This window comes from Hoplias malabaricus, chromosome X2, assembly GCF_029633855.1.
Source record: "Hoplias malabaricus isolate fHopMal1 chromosome X2, fHopMal1.hap1, whole genome shotgun sequence".
Classification (NCBI taxonomy): domain Eukaryota; kingdom Metazoa; phylum Chordata; class Actinopteri; order Characiformes; family Erythrinidae; genus Hoplias; species Hoplias malabaricus.
This window is the reverse complement of record NC_089819.1, coordinates 38,604,816-38,623,249: the sequence shown is the minus strand read 5'-3', so window position 1 is coordinate 38,623,249 and position 18,434 is coordinate 38,604,816. Positions and strand designations below refer to the sequence as shown.

At 36.9% G+C, this 18,434-nt stretch overlaps 1 protein-coding gene and 1 long non-coding RNA gene across 3 annotated transcripts in view; one reads left to right on the top strand and one right to left on the bottom strand.

The window, feature by feature from the left end:
• Window positions 1-2,035: 2,035 nt before the first annotated feature.
• On the top strand, window positions 2,036-10,312 carry LOC136677005 (uncharacterized). 2 transcript variants are annotated; one of them, XR_010796330.1, is made up of 4 exons: window positions 2,036-2,166; window positions 4,283-4,419; window positions 8,375-8,527; window positions 10,177-10,312. It is a non-coding gene; the product is annotated as an uncharacterized lncRNA (long non-coding RNA). The 2 variants fall into 2 exon arrangements; XR_010796331.1 differs by lacking the exon at window positions 2,036-2,166 and adding an exon at window positions 2,917-3,050.
• LOC136677004 (SUN domain-containing protein 2-like) overlaps window positions 8,904-18,434 on the bottom strand; it is a 42,054-nt gene continuing 32,523 nt past the window's right edge. Inside the window, exons 8-18 of the mRNA XM_066654347.1 lie at window positions 15,512-15,621; window positions 14,326-14,439; window positions 14,066-14,119; window positions 13,531-13,574; window positions 13,297-13,447; window positions 12,206-12,427; window positions 11,239-11,323; window positions 11,005-11,120; window positions 10,454-10,621; window positions 10,175-10,264; window positions 8,904-9,879 (exon numbers count right to left, since the gene is read on the bottom strand). Coding sequence (XP_066510444.1) covers window positions 9,763-9,879; window positions 10,175-10,264; window positions 10,454-10,621; window positions 11,005-11,120; window positions 11,239-11,323; window positions 12,206-12,427; window positions 13,297-13,447; window positions 13,531-13,574; window positions 14,066-14,119; window positions 14,326-14,439; window positions 15,512-15,621 — 1,271 coding nt within the window. The 3' untranslated portion in view covers window positions 8,904-9,762. The remainder of the gene's footprint in view (window positions 9,880-10,174; window positions 10,265-10,453; window positions 10,622-11,004; window positions 11,121-11,238; window positions 11,324-12,205; window positions 12,428-13,296; window positions 13,448-13,530; window positions 13,575-14,065; window positions 14,120-14,325; window positions 14,440-15,511; window positions 15,622-18,434) is intronic.

Below are 18,434 nucleotides of genomic sequence, written 5' to 3'. Positions count from 1 at the left end.
TGGACTAGCACAAAATTTACTTACATAACTACCATGTTACTTAGAAGGATCCACAAATCATTACACCTTCTCTGTGGTGGTCCTGTGAGGGATATTAAAAGGGTATATTGGAGAGAGATGGAATCAGTGAGCATGCCCATTAACATAAGAACATTAGAAACAATCCCAGAAAACAGCAACCTGTGTCTATCAACAATAATCAGCAAATTCACTAACACTCAACATTGTTTAAAAACACACAGATCTGGCAACTCAGCGAGCACATTTCTATCCACTGGCTTAAAAAGTCAGTACACTGCTGACTGTAGGCCACTGCTCGTTTACTATCAGACCACTCAAATTACTGTCCTGTGTACAATATCTGACTAGTTTTTAATCTCCACAAACTGATTTTAAATTCAGAGACTTTTATTCCTGAAAATAAAATAATATAAAAATTACCAACAACTGTGAGATATAATGTGTAGCCCTGATATAAAATGATGATGCTGACCCCACTCTCTTCCCACCTGCAGCCAGACAATTCCATTGTTTCCGTTGTTTCCTACACCTATACACTAAGGTTGCTGCACCCATTTATGATCCAATCAGCAACCAGCTACCCTTAACAACTACATTTACTCATTGAGCCCATCACATGAGTACCCAAACTACACTCTGTATCACTAGTTCTTCACAGGGGTCATCAGGTAGGCACCTCCCCTGACTACCGTAAATCCGCACTGGCCTCCATGGTGACTAAGGCTGTATTTTGCCTAACTGGCTAAATAAATAAATAAATAAACACACACACATTCACTCATACTGAGTTGCCAATCCACCTACTAACTCCTCACAGACAGTCACATGGAGTGTGGCTCAAATGCACAACCTCCAGGTCCCTGGAGCTGTGTGACTGCAACACCACCTGCCTCACCACTGTGCCGCCCGAAGGGCTATCAATTTATTTTAATACAGTTCATTTATTCATTTAATTTATTTCAGAAATACACCATATGTACAAATATTTAAGGACAAAGTTGTAATGAATGTATTCTACATTAAGTTGCACCCGTTACTAACAAAGATGTGCAGACGTGCACACACTGCCTCTCTAATCCCTGTAGAGAAATACTGACAATAGAATTGGATTCTCTGGAGTAGAGAAACATGAACCTAATGCCAGGCGAGGAATATATAGCACCCCAGCACTGAGCTGTGCTGATGAACCCATATTTACTGTCATGTCTCTTGTTGGGAAGTGAGTAGTAGCCCACATGTAAGCAAACATTATCATTCTCAGTACATGTGGTCTCAGTTAAATGGTTATTCTCTTTTTATTGCAAGAATTTCACATATTAAGCCAACCACAAACAAGTCTGTAAATCACATAATGCTGAAAATGTACTCCATATAATGTACTCAATGTTTACAAGGTACAATATTAATACTGAAAACAAAACAGTTATTACATGGTCACCAGGCACACAGCTGTACTACAAAATACACAATAATCTAACACAATATCCCAAATAACTTCACAGTACACTGCTCACTGACATTCTCATAAGATTCTGACACCCTGCTCAACACAAGCTTTTAGAAACAGCCCCATATCACCCCTGTTTTCAAAAACAAATAAAATGGGTTCTTTAGCCTCTGGGTCATCTCCAGAGCCTTTATGCCAATTACATATCTCGAAGCCAGCGACGTGCTTGGGTCGTGCTTAAAATGTTCTTCCGGATGGAATCAGATTTGTGCCAAAAAGAATCGCACACAAAAAAATCATCTCAGACATAAAACTTATAACTTGCAAACAAAATATCCAGCTCTGACGTTTGTGCTCCATGACTTTTGCGCGTGAACTCTGAGTTTTTGTGTGCGAGCTGCACGAGTCCTGTGCGCGAGCACTCCGAGTTATGTGCGTCTGATCCCTCAGTTTTGCGAGCATTTTTGGCACAAACCTCTCGCGTGGGCGGGTTTTCTCAGCGGTGCCATTCCATTGGCTAATGAGTTTTTGAGTGACAACTCGGGCACTGACGTTGTTCACGACTCAACTGCAACAAGCGTGTTATTTGGCTTTGGGAGTCCGCGTGTGCCGAGTATCTATGGAACGCCGTTGGTCTCTAAACGTGTTGGATTCTCCGCGTTAACACGTAGCGTATAATTTCGTGTTAACACGCTAAGGTATTTACCGTTAAGTTTGTGTATTTCGTGAATCATGATGTTTTACTGCCACCTACTGGTGTATGGCGTTATTGCTGAAACAACATAAAGCCTCAACTTACCAAATAACGGAAAAATTCCAGTGTTTAATATTCTGAACAATGTTTTTATGAGATTTTGTATAAACATTATACATATATAATTACGTTTAAAAGCGCACACTCACACACACACACACACACACACACACACACACACACATATATATGTATATATATGTATAAACCCCTCACTTCAACCACCACTGAACTGCTGAAAAAATCCATTTTTTAATTCAGATTTTTTTGTGCAATTTCATTTTGAAGGAGATTTAACCTCCTATATGGAATATTTAGTAGATACACATAATTAAATAAAACATGAGTAAATTAATTATCTTTAAACATATTATACATGTTTACAGAAAGAGGAGGATCTGGAAAATTAATTTCACTATGAGTTTGTATTGACACCGTATTTTTTAGCAGTATGCTATTAAAAGAATGCACATAATTTATCAATGTGAATGAATTACGCCTCAGTATGTGTCACACGCAGTGTGAGAGAATAGTGATGTTTGTTTGATTTAAAATTATGAAAAGCTTTAGGGCATGCACGTTTACAAATTTTAAGGCACTAAACACCAGAGATTCTTTTATTGTGAAAAATAAACTTCCAGTTGCTATGGGGATCAGCTTACTAGTATTGCTGTCTTCACACTGCTCACGTACGGCTCAACGTAGCCATAGGTCAGCGCTTAGCTCACTATGTTATGAATAATTCAGATGAAACGTAGGGACTACGTTCACAGAAGATTTATGTTTCGTGTCAGCTACAATGTGTGATGTAAATCCTATCATGAATATGTAAGTACGCCCGGATTTGAGGACTCCCATTGGCAAAAACCTTAAGAAGCGTGTGAACGTGTCATTTTTGGTCACGTTATCGCGACAAAATTGTACGTGTTAGCACGCAAATTTTTAATAACGTGTTAACGCGCATGTGTTCACACGTTTAGAGCCCAGCATTTTAAAACAGTAAATCACAGAGAGTATTCGTGTTTATGTAAAATCCCACTGTGTCTCTCCACTGCTGAGCTGCAACGTGGAGTACGCATGCTCAGTCTAAAATACCCTGGACACTGAATTATCACTTAAAAATTCATTAGCCAATGGGAAGGCACCCCTGAGAAAACCCGCCCACGCGAGAGGTTTGTGCCAAAAATGCTCGCAAAACAGACAGCTCGCGCAGAACTCGAAGTAGTCGCGCACAAAACTGAGAGGGCACGCGCCGAACTCAGAGCTCACGCGCAAAAGTCATGGAGCACAAATGTCAGAACTGGATATTTTGTTTGCAAGTTATAAGTTTTATGTTTGAGATGATTTTTTTGTGCGATTCTTTTTGGCACAAATCTGATTCCATACTTCCGTGCCCACTTGGAGCTGCCTCCGGCCTGCAGAGATACCCTTCTCGAACTATTTTCTCATGAGCGGACGCAGGACGTCTTCTGATTGGCCGATCGAGATCTGGAAACTAGTAAACAGCGTTTTCCCCTGCGTCCAGTAAAACCTCAGGACAACCTCACGTCTGATATGTAGAAACACATGTAATTAGCCTGGTAATTTCATGGAGCGCTAAACGTGAACCGTAATGACTAGAATAATCAAAACATTTAGAATAAACACTCTTAAAAATTGAACAGCTCTCAAGAGTTTCAGGTCCAGGTCCTGATAGGGCAGCGTATGGGTCCAGACTCGGGCCGTGGAGCAGAACAAACTGAAGTTTTTCTTTATTCAAGTACAGGGCTAAAGGACAATAAGGTTTTCAACGAAATAGACAGAGAAATTGTCAGTAAATTATTGTAGTAATACAAGTGTATTATAACTTCAATTCAGCTAATAAAATAGGCAATTACTGTAGAAATGAGGAGGGCATTTTAATGTTTGGCTGAATGCCGCATGTGTGTGCTACAATTGAAACTGAATAAAAATAATATATGGTGTGACGTTCAACAGATTCCACAGGGTTAAATTAATCATGCTCATGTACAGCCTAATTCACCCTGGCGTGTAATGGTTTTCTTGGTTTTATTTTCCAGAATTTCTTGCAAAATATTCCTATAAAGAGCCCCATCATCCTCTCCTCTTTCCAACTGGAGACGACGGAGCAAGAGCAACAGACAAACCTAGAAACCAAATATTGAAGGGCATGTGCAACCGATACGAATAGCAACTGGTAGGTTTTACTGTGGTTTACCACATAAAAGTGTATTAACAGCACTGTTCTAACATCACTGTTAAATTTGGTATTAAATTGCCCATTATTAATTGCACTTTTATGAAAAAGCAACATGTAAAATATGAAATTCACATATTTTCAATAAATTATATATTAGAAATAAAACCCAAGAAATAATGGACCATTATTAGCAAAATATGCAAAAGCCAACATGACAACAACATGGGTATCCTGCCTGGGTATTCTTATCTGTCTCGCAGGTAAGTGTCAATATGTGTTTTACATCTATGTAGCTGTTGCATATTACCGTAAGAGTAGTTATAATCTCTTGGTAATTTTCAATCAAGTACCATAAATGTCAACAATGTTCACCTTTAAACCATGCATAACAATTTTCACATAATTACAACAATAAACACACCCACACATCAGTTATAAAAAAAAAAAAAATTTATTATTGAACGAAAAGAATCAGTCAGTATGGTCACTGACCTCGTACTGTTGCAAATCATGACTTCTGTCATACAAAAACCTGGATTTTAATTTAAAATTTAAGAACAGAAATGCAGCTACCCTGTACATTGCGTGAGTATTCCATGAAGACTTGGAATAGTATACAATGATCTGCAATAAAAATGTAACATCAACATGCATTCAAGTTTTCCTGTTTTGGGAAGTTATAAGATTTTTGCAGAAAAGTTTTTTTTTTTTTTTTTTTTTTTTTTTTTTTAAACAGAAATATGTGGATTGGATGCTGTATGTTCGAAAGGTGAAGAGCATTTTTGTCAGAAACATCTGTGATTTATGTCATAATCTCCCCAGTCCAGCACCTGCTGCAAACCCAACACCACTGGATAGCTCAAAAGTCTTAGAAGAAAATGCTAACCCCTGGTTCAAACTAGAAGGCGACAGAGAAACCAATCACTTCCTAAGACAGTAGACGATTTACAGCAGCAATTTAACAGCAGACAGCAAGCAACATGGCAACAGAGGGACAAACTAAGCTGATATAGTGTAATTTATTCAAAAGGACACGACAAAATGATTAGCTCTAACAAATTCTCTGACCAATCACAGACACACCCACACCTCACATCGACAAACTGCCCTGAACATGCCCCCAAGAGACAAATTTGGAGATAGATATGCAATGTGGTCACGTCCTAGTGGGATTATAACTTAAATGTTCACATCTGCTGTGCTAACTATTAGACGATGCACAGGATTGAAAGAACATTGTCACTGTCCAAAGAAAAGCACATCTTATTTTTTGTCTATTTTTAGCTTACTACATCATTTGATTGCTGCAGCTGTCCTTCACATTGCATGAAACATTCATGATAAATGGGCCAATAGATATACTTTGTTTTATAGTTTTTATAATTTATTTGGAATAAAATATTTTTACTTAAATAAAAGATTACTTAAAGACTACTTAAATGTTTAGTTTTTTTTTCCCTTCTCCTATAAAGTTAGTATTTTGGAGATACATGGTTTTCTTCGGACAGCAGCGGTTTGAACAAAAAAAAAACAAAAAACAAAAACAAAAAAACACGGTACCAAGTATCAAAGGGAAAAAAGCCAAGCAGAGCCGAGCTGAGTTGAGGAGGTACCATACAGTGGAAAACGCCATTAGACTCCGGGGTTATTTCTCAAGGTAAACTCTGAGATCTCCCATTGGTAGAGACACTACTTTAACCACTGCAACCACTGCCACCAGCTGTACTTCTAGTGAACATTTAACAACCCAGAACTGCTTCAGTACAACACTAAATGGTGAACAAGCTTCAAATCATCTGAGAACCAGTGCCATAAGGTAAACACAAAATACTCATCAATGACAAACAAAAGACAACTCTAATAAACTGTAAAAGACAAATACTGTTTAATGGGACAATCAGTCATCTCCAGTGATTCTTCTTCATGTAATACAATAGCGATTATACTCACATCAAATGACCTGCATAAATCAGAGATTCGGTATTAAACCCATTTTAAATATGGCCACCTCACATTGGAAACTTGCTATAGTGACCATATACTAATTCATTTACGGACTACAAAGCTTGTATCTACCAAGAAAGGATTTTATGTCATGTGACTTACACTTTATTACATAAATGCAAATATAACAAGTAATCATTTGCATAAATATTGTTTGCTAAATTTTGATAATAAAAATGACTGATTGCTCCTTTAAAACAGAACATTTCAACCAATTTAGGAACAAAGGACATCAAATCAAAGACCCTTCCAAATAAAATAAAGCAAAATGATGGTATTTGAATGAGGGCTTGACTGATATACCATTTGGCTAATACTGATGGCATAAAATGTTTTAGGTATCAGCAAAAATATTACAAATAATGTATCAGTAAATAAAAGTATCAACACCTCATATTCAGCATTTCTATAACATGCTATAAATGAACAAAAAATATAAATAAAACTAATCAAATATTAAAAAACAAGGGTTAATAAAAGGAAACAAAACCCATAAACAATGAGTCATAGCTCTCACTTTAGTGCCACAATAATTGCATAGTTATATTATAGAATATGTTTATGGCAAAAAAAAAAAAAAAAAAAAAATATTTATATATAAATAAATTAATATAAATAATAAAATATAAAATAAAATTAATAATAAAAAAAAAAACTCACTGATGATATCTGATGTTATCAGTTTATCAGAATTTGTAGCCATTTAAAATGTCATTTTAATCTTCAAAATTTCTTTTTGGTTAGGCCATATTTCTAATAAGCAAACTATTAACATACGGCAGAAAATCTATTTTTACATTCAAATATACAAACCAGTTTACACACTGCAGCATTTTCTGATAAAAATATTTTTGCACTCAGTGTCTGAATACAAGTATTAACACAGAGTATTTAAACTGATTTAAAACATTTCATGTGTAATAAAAGTTTACGGCTTTCAACATTTTAGAAAAAAGAAAGAGAAAGAGAGTCCTCTCTGCTTTGTTTATGTTATGGCTTTGAAAGCTTAAAAAAATCCTTTTGATTAATATTTATGTTAAATTCTTCACTAGATTGTCCAGTGAATTACCCTAAAACTAATCACCAACAACAAAAATAATTGTTTATAAAAAGTGGAACTCTACTCAGTGTTGATTTAAAAAGCAATGTTTTTCAAATGAAAATGGCATAATGAAAATTAAAATGACTGATGAAAAACAACAATCTTGACTTTCTGATACTAATGCCTCGATACACTAAGAAAACGTAACTACTTCAAGTATCTCTACCAAGTCATCTTTCATTTTGCCATGTTTTTAAAGTACTTTCAGCCATTTGTAGATTAATGTTACTTTATATTTTATATCTGGTATAGTATATGTTTTAAACCTTATTCAAATTTAACCTACATTATATGTTTAAAACACTTAACCACTGCTTTAAATGTACACACTCTGTTAATACAGCTGACCAATAGAACTAATGTTCTCTAGAGGATTAGCTTAAAATCACCATACCCAGTGCTAAGCTTAGGGCAAAGGAGACTGAAGAGGGGACAAAAAAGAAAATAAAAACAAAAATAGCAATACATTTTAAGTGTAGCATAATTTAAAATGAGACCTGCCTCAGGTCACTGTCTGTGAGGATTCTGCTGTGTTCTGCCCATGTCTGTGTGGGTTTCCTCTGGGTGCTCTGCTTTCCTCCCACGGCCCTAAAACACGTTTGTTGGTGGATCGATGGTGTCAAAAGAGGTTCTAAATTTCTGAGAACCAAAAAAACTGAATCCAAAAATCAATAAATGTCATTTTGTAATTGAGAAAACTGCCATTAATATTGAGAGTTATAAAAACAGGTTTGTAAACAGAATATTTCTGTATATAATCGTCTATTTTGAGTTAATTATTGATATGCTTGAAGTATCCGTCTTTACTTTCATTCCGCCTTTTCTCACTTGCGCTTTCGCCTCCAGAAGTTTCTCGCTTTTGACGGGGGTCGGGATCTAGACAGTCATTGGCTGCTGAAGTGAAGTCCTGCCCACCCAGCCAATTCTGCACACCCCGCTACGTCAGCGAGAGCGCGCCAATCTTACCCTGATTGGAAAATGACCGACCGGCAAACACAGGTAAGCCATATCAAATATTTATTAACTATTATGTTTTTTAGTAATGCACAGTTCGTCATAGCCATTGAGAGTCATTTTCCAGTCAGGGTTAGGATGGGTGAATCGGCTGGGTGGGCGGGGCTTAACTTCAGCAGCCAATGACTGTCCCACCCCCCGTCAAAAGCGAGAAATTTCTGGAGGCGAAAGCGAGACTGAGAGAAGCGCAACAGAGAAAATGTGGAATGTATGAAAGCGAAAACGGATTCTTCTACAATATTAAACTTAAAATAGAAGATTCTATACAGAAATATTCTGTTTACAAATCTGTTTTTATAACTCTCAATATTAATGACAGTTTTCTCAATTATAAAATGACATTTATTGGTTATGGATTTTGGTTTTTGGTGCCATATGGGTGTGTGAGAGTGAATGTGTTAGTGTGTGGTGCCCTGTGATAGACTATCGCCCTGTCCAAGGTGTGTGACTTTGTGTAGGCTCTGCACCCAATGGGACCCTGAACTAGATAAGTGCTTACAAACAATAAAAAGTATGAATGAATAATTTAATATGCTCAGTGTATCAGCAATAGCCACAATACACATATCTTTCAAAAATAAGTTTACCTTTGTTTATATAAATACATTTAATTTGTATCCACTAAATACATCTTATACCCAATAGCTCTATTTTTACAGCCTCTGGCTGTATTCATTAATAAGGTACCACTCGCGATCAGAAGTACTGAAGCTTTAAAGAAAAGCTTCACCATGAATACCAACACTATTATAGAAAAGCTACTATTTTTTTTATCAGTAGGGATTAGCTATCCTATATTCTGCTTACTTCTGGTTAAAATGTTGCTTTAAAATATGCATTATACTGATAGCACTGAAATACAAAACAATAAATAAATAACAAGGTACCTTCATTTGGAGTTTGTAGTAAAATAGTACAAATTGTCTCAAAATGTTACTATTCCAGATCTGATAATATATTAATTAATTGTCACGCATGTTTATACCCTACAAGCCTCATGTTATCTGTGCATAATTGTTTGCTGAAGCCTATCAGGTATGATGCCCTTGTCCAAATCCAGCATTTTAGAGTTTTGTAAGTGAGAGAAATAATCAACCTCAATAACCATAAATATAAACAAAAACTTCAGTATCTCCAATAGTATTAAATGGATTTGTTTTAATCTAATTTAATCTAGAATTCTCACTCTTCTCTCCACCCCCATCCTTTCAGTGGCTCTCTCAGGTGGTCAAGGGTTGTCCATGGACTCTGAAGCGATAAACACAAGTGTACTCTGGATGACCCCAGTTACTGAGGATCCTCAAATCCACCAACCTATACACATCAGTCCCAGAGTCCTGCAATAAACACATAAATAATAATATACCAAAAATTATAGATCACCATTATACAGTGTATTATACCAGTACAGATGACAACTTGTGAGCTGAAAGCCAGCATTATAATGTCCTTCAAGACACTGGCAGGCACTCCAGGGCCTAGAGCCTGTGCCTATCATTTTCTTGTGGGGCATTACAAAGCTGGCACAAACCCTTCTGTTCTTTAACAAAAACTGTTCGGCTAGTTTATGATTTATTAAAAAAAATTTATTAATTTAAAATGATGTTATGTTTTGCATCTGTTCTTTCTTACAGGAATTTTGAATGTCTGGATGGGTTCTCCGTCTTGTTCGTATGTGAATGTTCCTAGATGTTTCCCTTCTGCGTCTTCCTCTGTCATTCCCTGAAAGAACAGTCAAGAGTCAGAAAGTAATAAAACGATGACTAGAGCCCAACTGAAAAACAAATTAAAAGCTGCAATGTATATTCATTGTTGTGGAAGGTTTTGTGAACTAGGCCCAGTTTTTTTTTAACATGACTGTAATATTACAACATAATATAAATGTGAGGTTTGATATGTGTGATGACTCACGTAAACCGCAAAGTCCTTCGGAGCACTGCTGATGTTTCCAGTTGGAGAGAGAACCTTGGGCACATGCTCAAGGGTGACATGTGTAATTTGGACCGGGTATGATAGAGAAATCACCAGAAAACCTTCAGAACCACGAAATGCCCAGCACTTTCCAGGATACAGTTCAGGCTGTTAATGTCACACAGACATCACAGAAATATAAGAATTTAAGCAACAACTAGCAACATAGGTTCATATATATATGTAAATGTACACATCCTCATATTTCTATCAAAATTCTGAACATGGTATACCTATATAAATAATTATCATCCACCAACTGAGCTGTAAGTGATGATAGGTGTTTTAGGCATGCTGCTCTGGAAAGACTAAAACTAAGAAGTAACATGTTAAAATAGAGTACTCTAGTTGCATTTTAGGGGATAGCATGTGCTGTTATTTAGATAAAGGACTAAAGTACACTATTACTTCCACCATAAGGAATCTAGAGAATGATAATAGCTCTTATTTGTTAAGTGTTACAGTTTTTTTTGTTTTTTTGTGTGTGTTACCTGTGTGACCGTGCGTGGACTTTCAGATTGATACCACAGAGGAACTCCAAACAGACTGAGGCATGCCGTCTTAGTGTGATAGGTCTCAGAGCAGCGAGTGTTGATCACACTTGCACCTAAACACGTACACACACACACCATACTCCTGATCACCTTCTCTTGATCAGTTATGAGTGTAGACGATAAGTTGTTCAGTCAATGCTGGGGAATAGTTGTATATCTATAGATATTTACCTGAAGACTCCAGTGCATAATCAGCCATACCCACGCCATCAGCTCTGTAGAGGCTCAGAGCTCTGTGGACGATCTGTTCTACATCCTGTTAAAAATGTATAAATCAGCATAAACACTCAGTTCCAACCAGCATTCTATCCTGCACTACACAACAGGCCTTCAACATTAATACAGACATTTTTTTACTGTCCAAAACCACCAGTTTGGTATGGAGAAAGAACTTAAAAATTATTTTCAAAATGAATTCACTTTTAAATGCATCTAAATAACTACACATGCCACTGGGATATGATTCCAGATTTCAGTAGTGTGAATTTTGCTCCAACAATTTTGAAGGCATCGTGCCACCCTTAAACATGCCATGCAAATTCACCTTACAGGCACTACTATTTCCATAATACTCAAGTGTTTTTCAAAAGCTTGAGCTCTTAACCCTTTAAGTCAGTGGCAGTTAACTTTGGTGTTGTGCACTGAGTAAAATAAATATTTAAATGAAAGACATCAACACAGCAAATAAGGTAAAGATAGCTCATAAACACTTATAACACTATACCCTCCTTAAACTAGAAAAGGCAGTTACATTAGAATAGGCTTTGATTATGCTAGCTTGTAAAAAAGGCATTGATAACACAAGCTCAAACACTGAGGAGATATATACACTGTTTTTTCCCCATAAAGAAAATGAATGCAATTAATACACAGCTATACACCTACAACTCTCTGGCAAGTAGAGGGTTACAGCTCTGCCCCTCTAAAGTTTGCATATGTTCCAGTAAAACAAGTAGTCTATAAATGCACCTCGTACCTGACACAACATTAAGGCTCTCACATCTGCCGTTAAATCCTCAACATTCCGACATTTATTCCTAACTATTTGCAAAAAACTAGAGGTTCTTCATCAAAAGAGCATGAGGTGCTTTTTAAAACCCTTGATTTCAGTAGGAATGCTGGATGAGCTGAAACACACCTTTATGGTAATCGCTCCTGCTCCTTCTTCTTTCAGGGTCTCGCCCACTGTTCTCCACACATCTCTTTTCTCTTTCTGCCTTTCTTCTCCAAGTCTGTCCATTAATTTCTTTTCCAGACCCTCCAGCGCCCTCTGCAGTTCAGGACGCATCACTGCATCCTGCTCCGAGCCAAGAGGCGTGGACAACTGCTGCAGCAGCCAATCAGAGAGCTCTTTTTTCAACTAATAATAAAAAAAAGACATTTTATTACTGTTACAAGTATTCTTATAAATAAACATATACGAGCGATGACTTTAAATATGCTTATATTCAGAAAGCCTAGATTAAATGGATCCCAATGTATCCCTAAAATCCCCAGGTTTTTAATGTATTGTTGTCACAGGAATACTAACATATATATATGCATATTGTCGCTGTCCAACGAAAAACATATGTCTCCTGAAATAGTAACTTGGAGTAATAGACTTTCAGTGGAAGTCAATGTAAAAAGATTTTATATAATAATAAAATAGGGGGTGGCACAGTGGCGCAGCAGGTAGTGTTGCAGTCACACAGCTCCAGGGATCTGGAGGTTGTGGGTTCGATTCCTGCTCTGGGTGACTGTCTGTGAGGAGTTGGTGTGTTCTCCCTGTGTCCACATGGGTTTCCTCCGGGTGCTCCGGTTTCCTCCCACAGTCCAAAAACACACGTTGGTAGGTGGATTGGCGACTCAAAAGTGTCCGAGTGTGTGAATGAATGTGTGTGTGTGTCTGTGTTGCCCTGTGAAGGACTGGCGCCCCCTCCAGGGTGTATTCCCACCTTGCGCCCAATGATTCCAGGTAGGCTCTGGACCCACCGCGACCCTGAATTGGATAAGCGCTTACAGAAAATGGATGAATGAATGAATGAATGAATGAATGAATGAATGAATGATAATAAAATAATTTTTAAGCAATTCCAATCATCATAAAGATTTCAAGTTTCAAATGATATAATAAACTAAATATCCACAAAAACGGAGATACATGTTTTCACTGGACAGCGACTATATGCATATGCTTAATGCCCATAAGAATGTGTAAGTGTGTGTGCATGTGTGTGTGGGTAGGACCTTGGCATTCTGAGATTCCTGGGCATCCACTCTTAGAGTGAGGAGTTCAGATGAGGACCGTAGGTCAGATACATCAGATCTAAGATCAGAAATCTGATGCTGAATGCCATTCAGCTGTTCTTTAATCCCACTTTCATGCTCTAAATGAACACTAGGGGGGAGACAGAAACAATACACAATTCACACAGAATCTGTTTTAATACGATTAAAGAACTGAATAGAAGAGAGACTTACTTCTTCAGTCTCACTTTCAGGTCCTGCATATTGGTATTCAGCATCTGCCCACACAAATACAAACACATAGGTTATACATAGTTATATATGCAGGGCCTTTCCCACCTTTATCAGAGCACTTCCTGTTGTATGTGATGTTGCCATGACAATGTAAACAGTATGCAGAGACATCACAAATAGATTTTTTTTCAGACTTTCAGAAGACTGTTCTATGAATATTACAGAGAACACATCCAGTGTGTATTTATTGCTGTAGTCTGGATCATTTAGTGCAAAAAACAGTCATTGATTAACGTGTGACACCAAGCAAAAAGAAAAGGCACAGTTCACTATAGAGATTTCATTAAACAAATCTGGACAATATAACAGACAAAGAAAAAAAAAATTAACTTTCTGAACCCTGTTGAATTGACTATGGATGAGCTGAAACACACCGCTCCTGCTCCTCCTTCTTTGAGACTTTTCAACAATATTCTAATGAGTATGTGAACATACTCATTGTTTGTGTGTGATTGTTTGCAAATTGGATTCTTACGTCATGCCTGAGCTTTTGATTTTGTCCATCTTCTTTAAGCAAGTTGACCTCTTTCTGAAGCAATGAAGAGACAGAATGATAAATGTGAGATTAACCAACAGCAATGTAATATCTAAAAAATTAAACACATACATATACACATACACACACATACACATATATATATATATATATATATATATATATATATATATATATATATATATATATAATAACCCCCCATCCCCCACCAACACACCCTCCACCAGCACATTTCTCACCAGCACATTCTCCATTTCTCTAGCTCTGCTCTCCGTCCATTTGGCTTCTCTCTCATACAGATCTGTAAATATTTCATTCCTCAAGGCCACCAGACTGGCATGATATAACTTGTCCTTCAGGAAGAGCCAAAAAATGAATAAATAAAAACAAACGTGTATTATTGTCTGAAGGTAAATGACAAAATACATTAGAAAATTCGTAATACAATGGGCCCGGTCAGGACAGAGTTAGGCCAGTTGGAGATGCCCACTGTAGCCCTTCATCAGTGGTCATCAACTACAGAGATACTCTTGTCCCAATATTTTGTCTGGTGGACACTCAGTGGAACAGTGACAAAGATGAGATGAGAAAACCCCAGCAATAGATAAAATCTGTGTGATATTGATTTTCACTGACTGATTTACTAAAAAAAAAAAAAAAAAAAAAAAAAAAAAAAAAAAAAACAACAACAACGCAATCATTTAATAGACCAGAAGAAATAAAAAAGGTAATGTACACAAAAACATAACATAATAAAAAACTCTGATGCATTTGTGTTTTAACGGATACAAGAAAGATCTCAGAACTTAATGGTGGATACTTCTACATTGAGTGTTTCCTAATTGTTTTTTGGGTTGTTTTTGGAAAAATATCCAAACAAAATTAGGCCTGGGCAAAGCATCGGTGCCCTGGTAATTCATATTCAACTGCATACCCAGCACTGCAAACAGCTTCTAGTCTTGTTAAGTCTACTCATAATTCATAATTCATTATACTGTAGAGATCTCATGCACAAAAGCTGGCGTTTTGTGTTTTATAGCTATAGTTGGCCACAGCCATGCAGAGTTTCCAGTGTTAGAGCATTCTCTAACTTTGTTTGCATTATCTCTCACTCCCCCAAATACACATACACCATGTGGTTCCATCATGCAAAGCTACAACTGACACACACATATACACACACACACACACACACACCTTTATTTGTGTCACTACTTGAGTTGGGTTGAGTATTTTCCACCAACTCTATATCACAGACAACAGTGGTACACGAGCTAAAGTAATGGTACACAAATATAGTTGAGGTGTAAGGTACAAGTTCCTACTAAAAAGGACACTGGATAATAATAAGATTTTAAAACATATGTAGCATTGAAACATACATAGCATAGCATTATGCACTAAACAGCAAGTCACTGTACTCACATCCAAAGGGGGTCGAACAGGTGTGGGTGTGCTAGGGGGCTGTTTTGAGGGGCTTCGAGTCACACTGCGAAACACTGGAGCTGTAATGTAAGGATACCAGTACCATATTCCTGCACAAAATGACAACACCACATCTGTAAAAAATGCACCTGACAGTAACAGAGCTGTAACAATTTCCTGTCATCAATACACCTATTAGTGTTTATATACTCCATTCCCAAAAGTTTATTGTAACACTCCTTATGCAAATTCTCTTGTAAAATGAAGAGTATTAACACAAGGTTCCCCACTTTTCTGTACAGACTCCACTCTTCCAGAAAGTCTTTTACCAGAGATGTTGAAACATTTCTCTGAGGATCTGATGGCAGCACCTAGAGGTAAGAAGTGAATCTCATTTCACTCCTTAGCCCTTCTTCTCAGTTTTCTCTAGGAGTAGGCTGTTTCAATTCTTGGAAAAAAGAGGGCTCGGGTCAAGGACCCCTTGAAACTGAGATTTTTCTGTAGCACACTTCAAACGAAGGGCTATGGATGCTTTGTGAATCAACAGCAAGATGGCTGAGGTTGATGGATGATAACCGTTTTATTACCTTATTTTAATGTAGTTTGTTTACTTCATAACAAGCATAAGACATCACAAGTAGCATGCCGATAACTCAGTAGTTATCTAGTAAATTTCCAGCGCCACCATAAAATGATGAAACAATTTCATTCTAATGCCTGTGGCTACTGCAACATTTAAGGTGGAAATGAGAGTTTCAAATAAAAATCTGCAAGACTTACAAAAAGATAGGAGTGGGTGATAACATATGGTTGTCAACCACTAATCAATGCATATGATGCCCTAAACTTACGTATGTTAAAGTCTAGTAGCACTCCTCAAATATCACTGCAGACTGGCAGCAGGGCACTGCTGAAGCTCTGCTATTTTTATGCTTTGATGACATAACAGGTTCTTGAAGGGTTATCCCATTTCGTAGGGGAAGATTAGAAGAAGGGTAGGGGTAAAATACAGGGGTCATACAGTTTTTCCAATGTCAAATTCAAGCACTTTTCATGAACTTTCAAGGTCAATTTTTGAGCTTTTCCAGCACCTTACAATTGGAGTATATTGTATATTCATTCAAAACCATACATACTCAAAATTATAACTTTACTTTTTATATATTTTTATACAAGGAATAATAAACATCCAGAACTGTATTTGGTAATAGCAGAAGGATAAAGTTTCAAAATGTGTCATCTGTTTATAAGTAGTTTCCTTGCTATCTAAACTGGCTGAGTTTATGTTTTTATTTTGTTGCCCCGTGCTTTTGTGTGTGGAATGTTTAAATGTGTATGATTATATTTTCATCTAATATTTTCTACTACTGACATGAAAATTATGCCATGAAAACTAGCATTACCCAATTGTATCACACACAGTGCACATCATTAATTAAAATTAATCAGCAGCTAGCAGTGTACATAAACTAATAAGCATTCACGTTTTCTCAAAAAATTCTCTACTACGATGTACCTTTCACGTGACTTGTGAGTGCACTCTTCCATTGTGAAAAGGTGCAGGTGTTTTTGTAGGCTTTGCAGGAAGCTACTCGAATGGAGTCAAAAAATGGTCATAAAGATTTTGAGTTTGTAAAACCATACTAACATATGTAACGGAATTTGTAACTGCGTTTGTTCAACTACATACACGTAAAATTAAAGTCCACGAATGTATTAAAATGCACAAATTAAAAAAACAAAAACACACAATAATTTAAATTCACAAATGTGTAAAATAATCTTTGTAATGTATATTTAAATGTGTAAAAAAGATTGCATTTGTAAATCAAATGTTTTGAATGCATGTACCTGTACCTCTTAAATGGCTTAAAGTGTACCAGAGAAAACATTTTTGAGGTTCCAAATGTGATAGTAGACATTTTTGAATATGGTGGAAAAAATCAACACATTCACCTTTTCTGCTGCGTGTGCGAATGTCTTTTTGCAGTTGCGGATTTAAGACCCTATTTTGATGGACCAATAGGAAAACTTTAGCTGGTCCAATCAGATCATGAGGTTCGTTTAACCAATCAGAACACTGATTTGTTGCTGTCAGCCATAGCGCTTTTCCACAAAAAGAACTCTGGTTCTCGAACTGGTTCCGTTGCTGATTCGAACCTTTGTTCTTTCCAGTGAACCGCCGCATTTCGAAACGTTTAGAGGGGAACCAGGCTCTGAACTGTAAATGACCCCGTCAAGCTCCACTTGGCGACAACGCTGCGAGGGTGAGATGTAATAATTTGTAAATGCTACCGAGTTCAGAGGTGTCCTGCTGAGCTTGTGAAGAGCGAAGAAAGATAACCAAGAGCTCAGAACTTCAAATACTGTGTTATCGCCCAATGGAGCTTTACAGGGACATCTTGGTTATGTTTCTCCATTGTTCACAAGCTCAGCAGTTCATAAGCACACATTTGTGAATATTGTTTTACAAACTCACACTTTTTAACTCCATACGAGTGCCCTCCTGCAAAGCCTACAAAAACAAATTCTGTTACATTTGTGAGTATTGTTTTACAAACTCAAAATATTTTTGACCCTTTTTCGCAAACAAGCTAGTTTACACTTCTGGGTGAGCTGAGTCAAATGACCTTGGTTCACCAAAAAGAATCAGAATTCCCATCATTAACACATGCATAGGTACTAGCGAGTCCATGCGGAACAGTTTTTGGCTCTGAGGCATTTATTTGTCCATCTAATAATTGAACTATGCAGCCATTTGTTGTAAAAGAAATACAGTTACAATGTCAAGCATTTTCAAGCACTTTATCCAAAATTCCTTTGCAAACCTGGAAAATACAACTTTAACATTCAAGCATTTTCAAGGATTTCAAGCACCCGTACGAACCCTGAAAATAAAAAAATAAAAAATGGGATGCAGCCA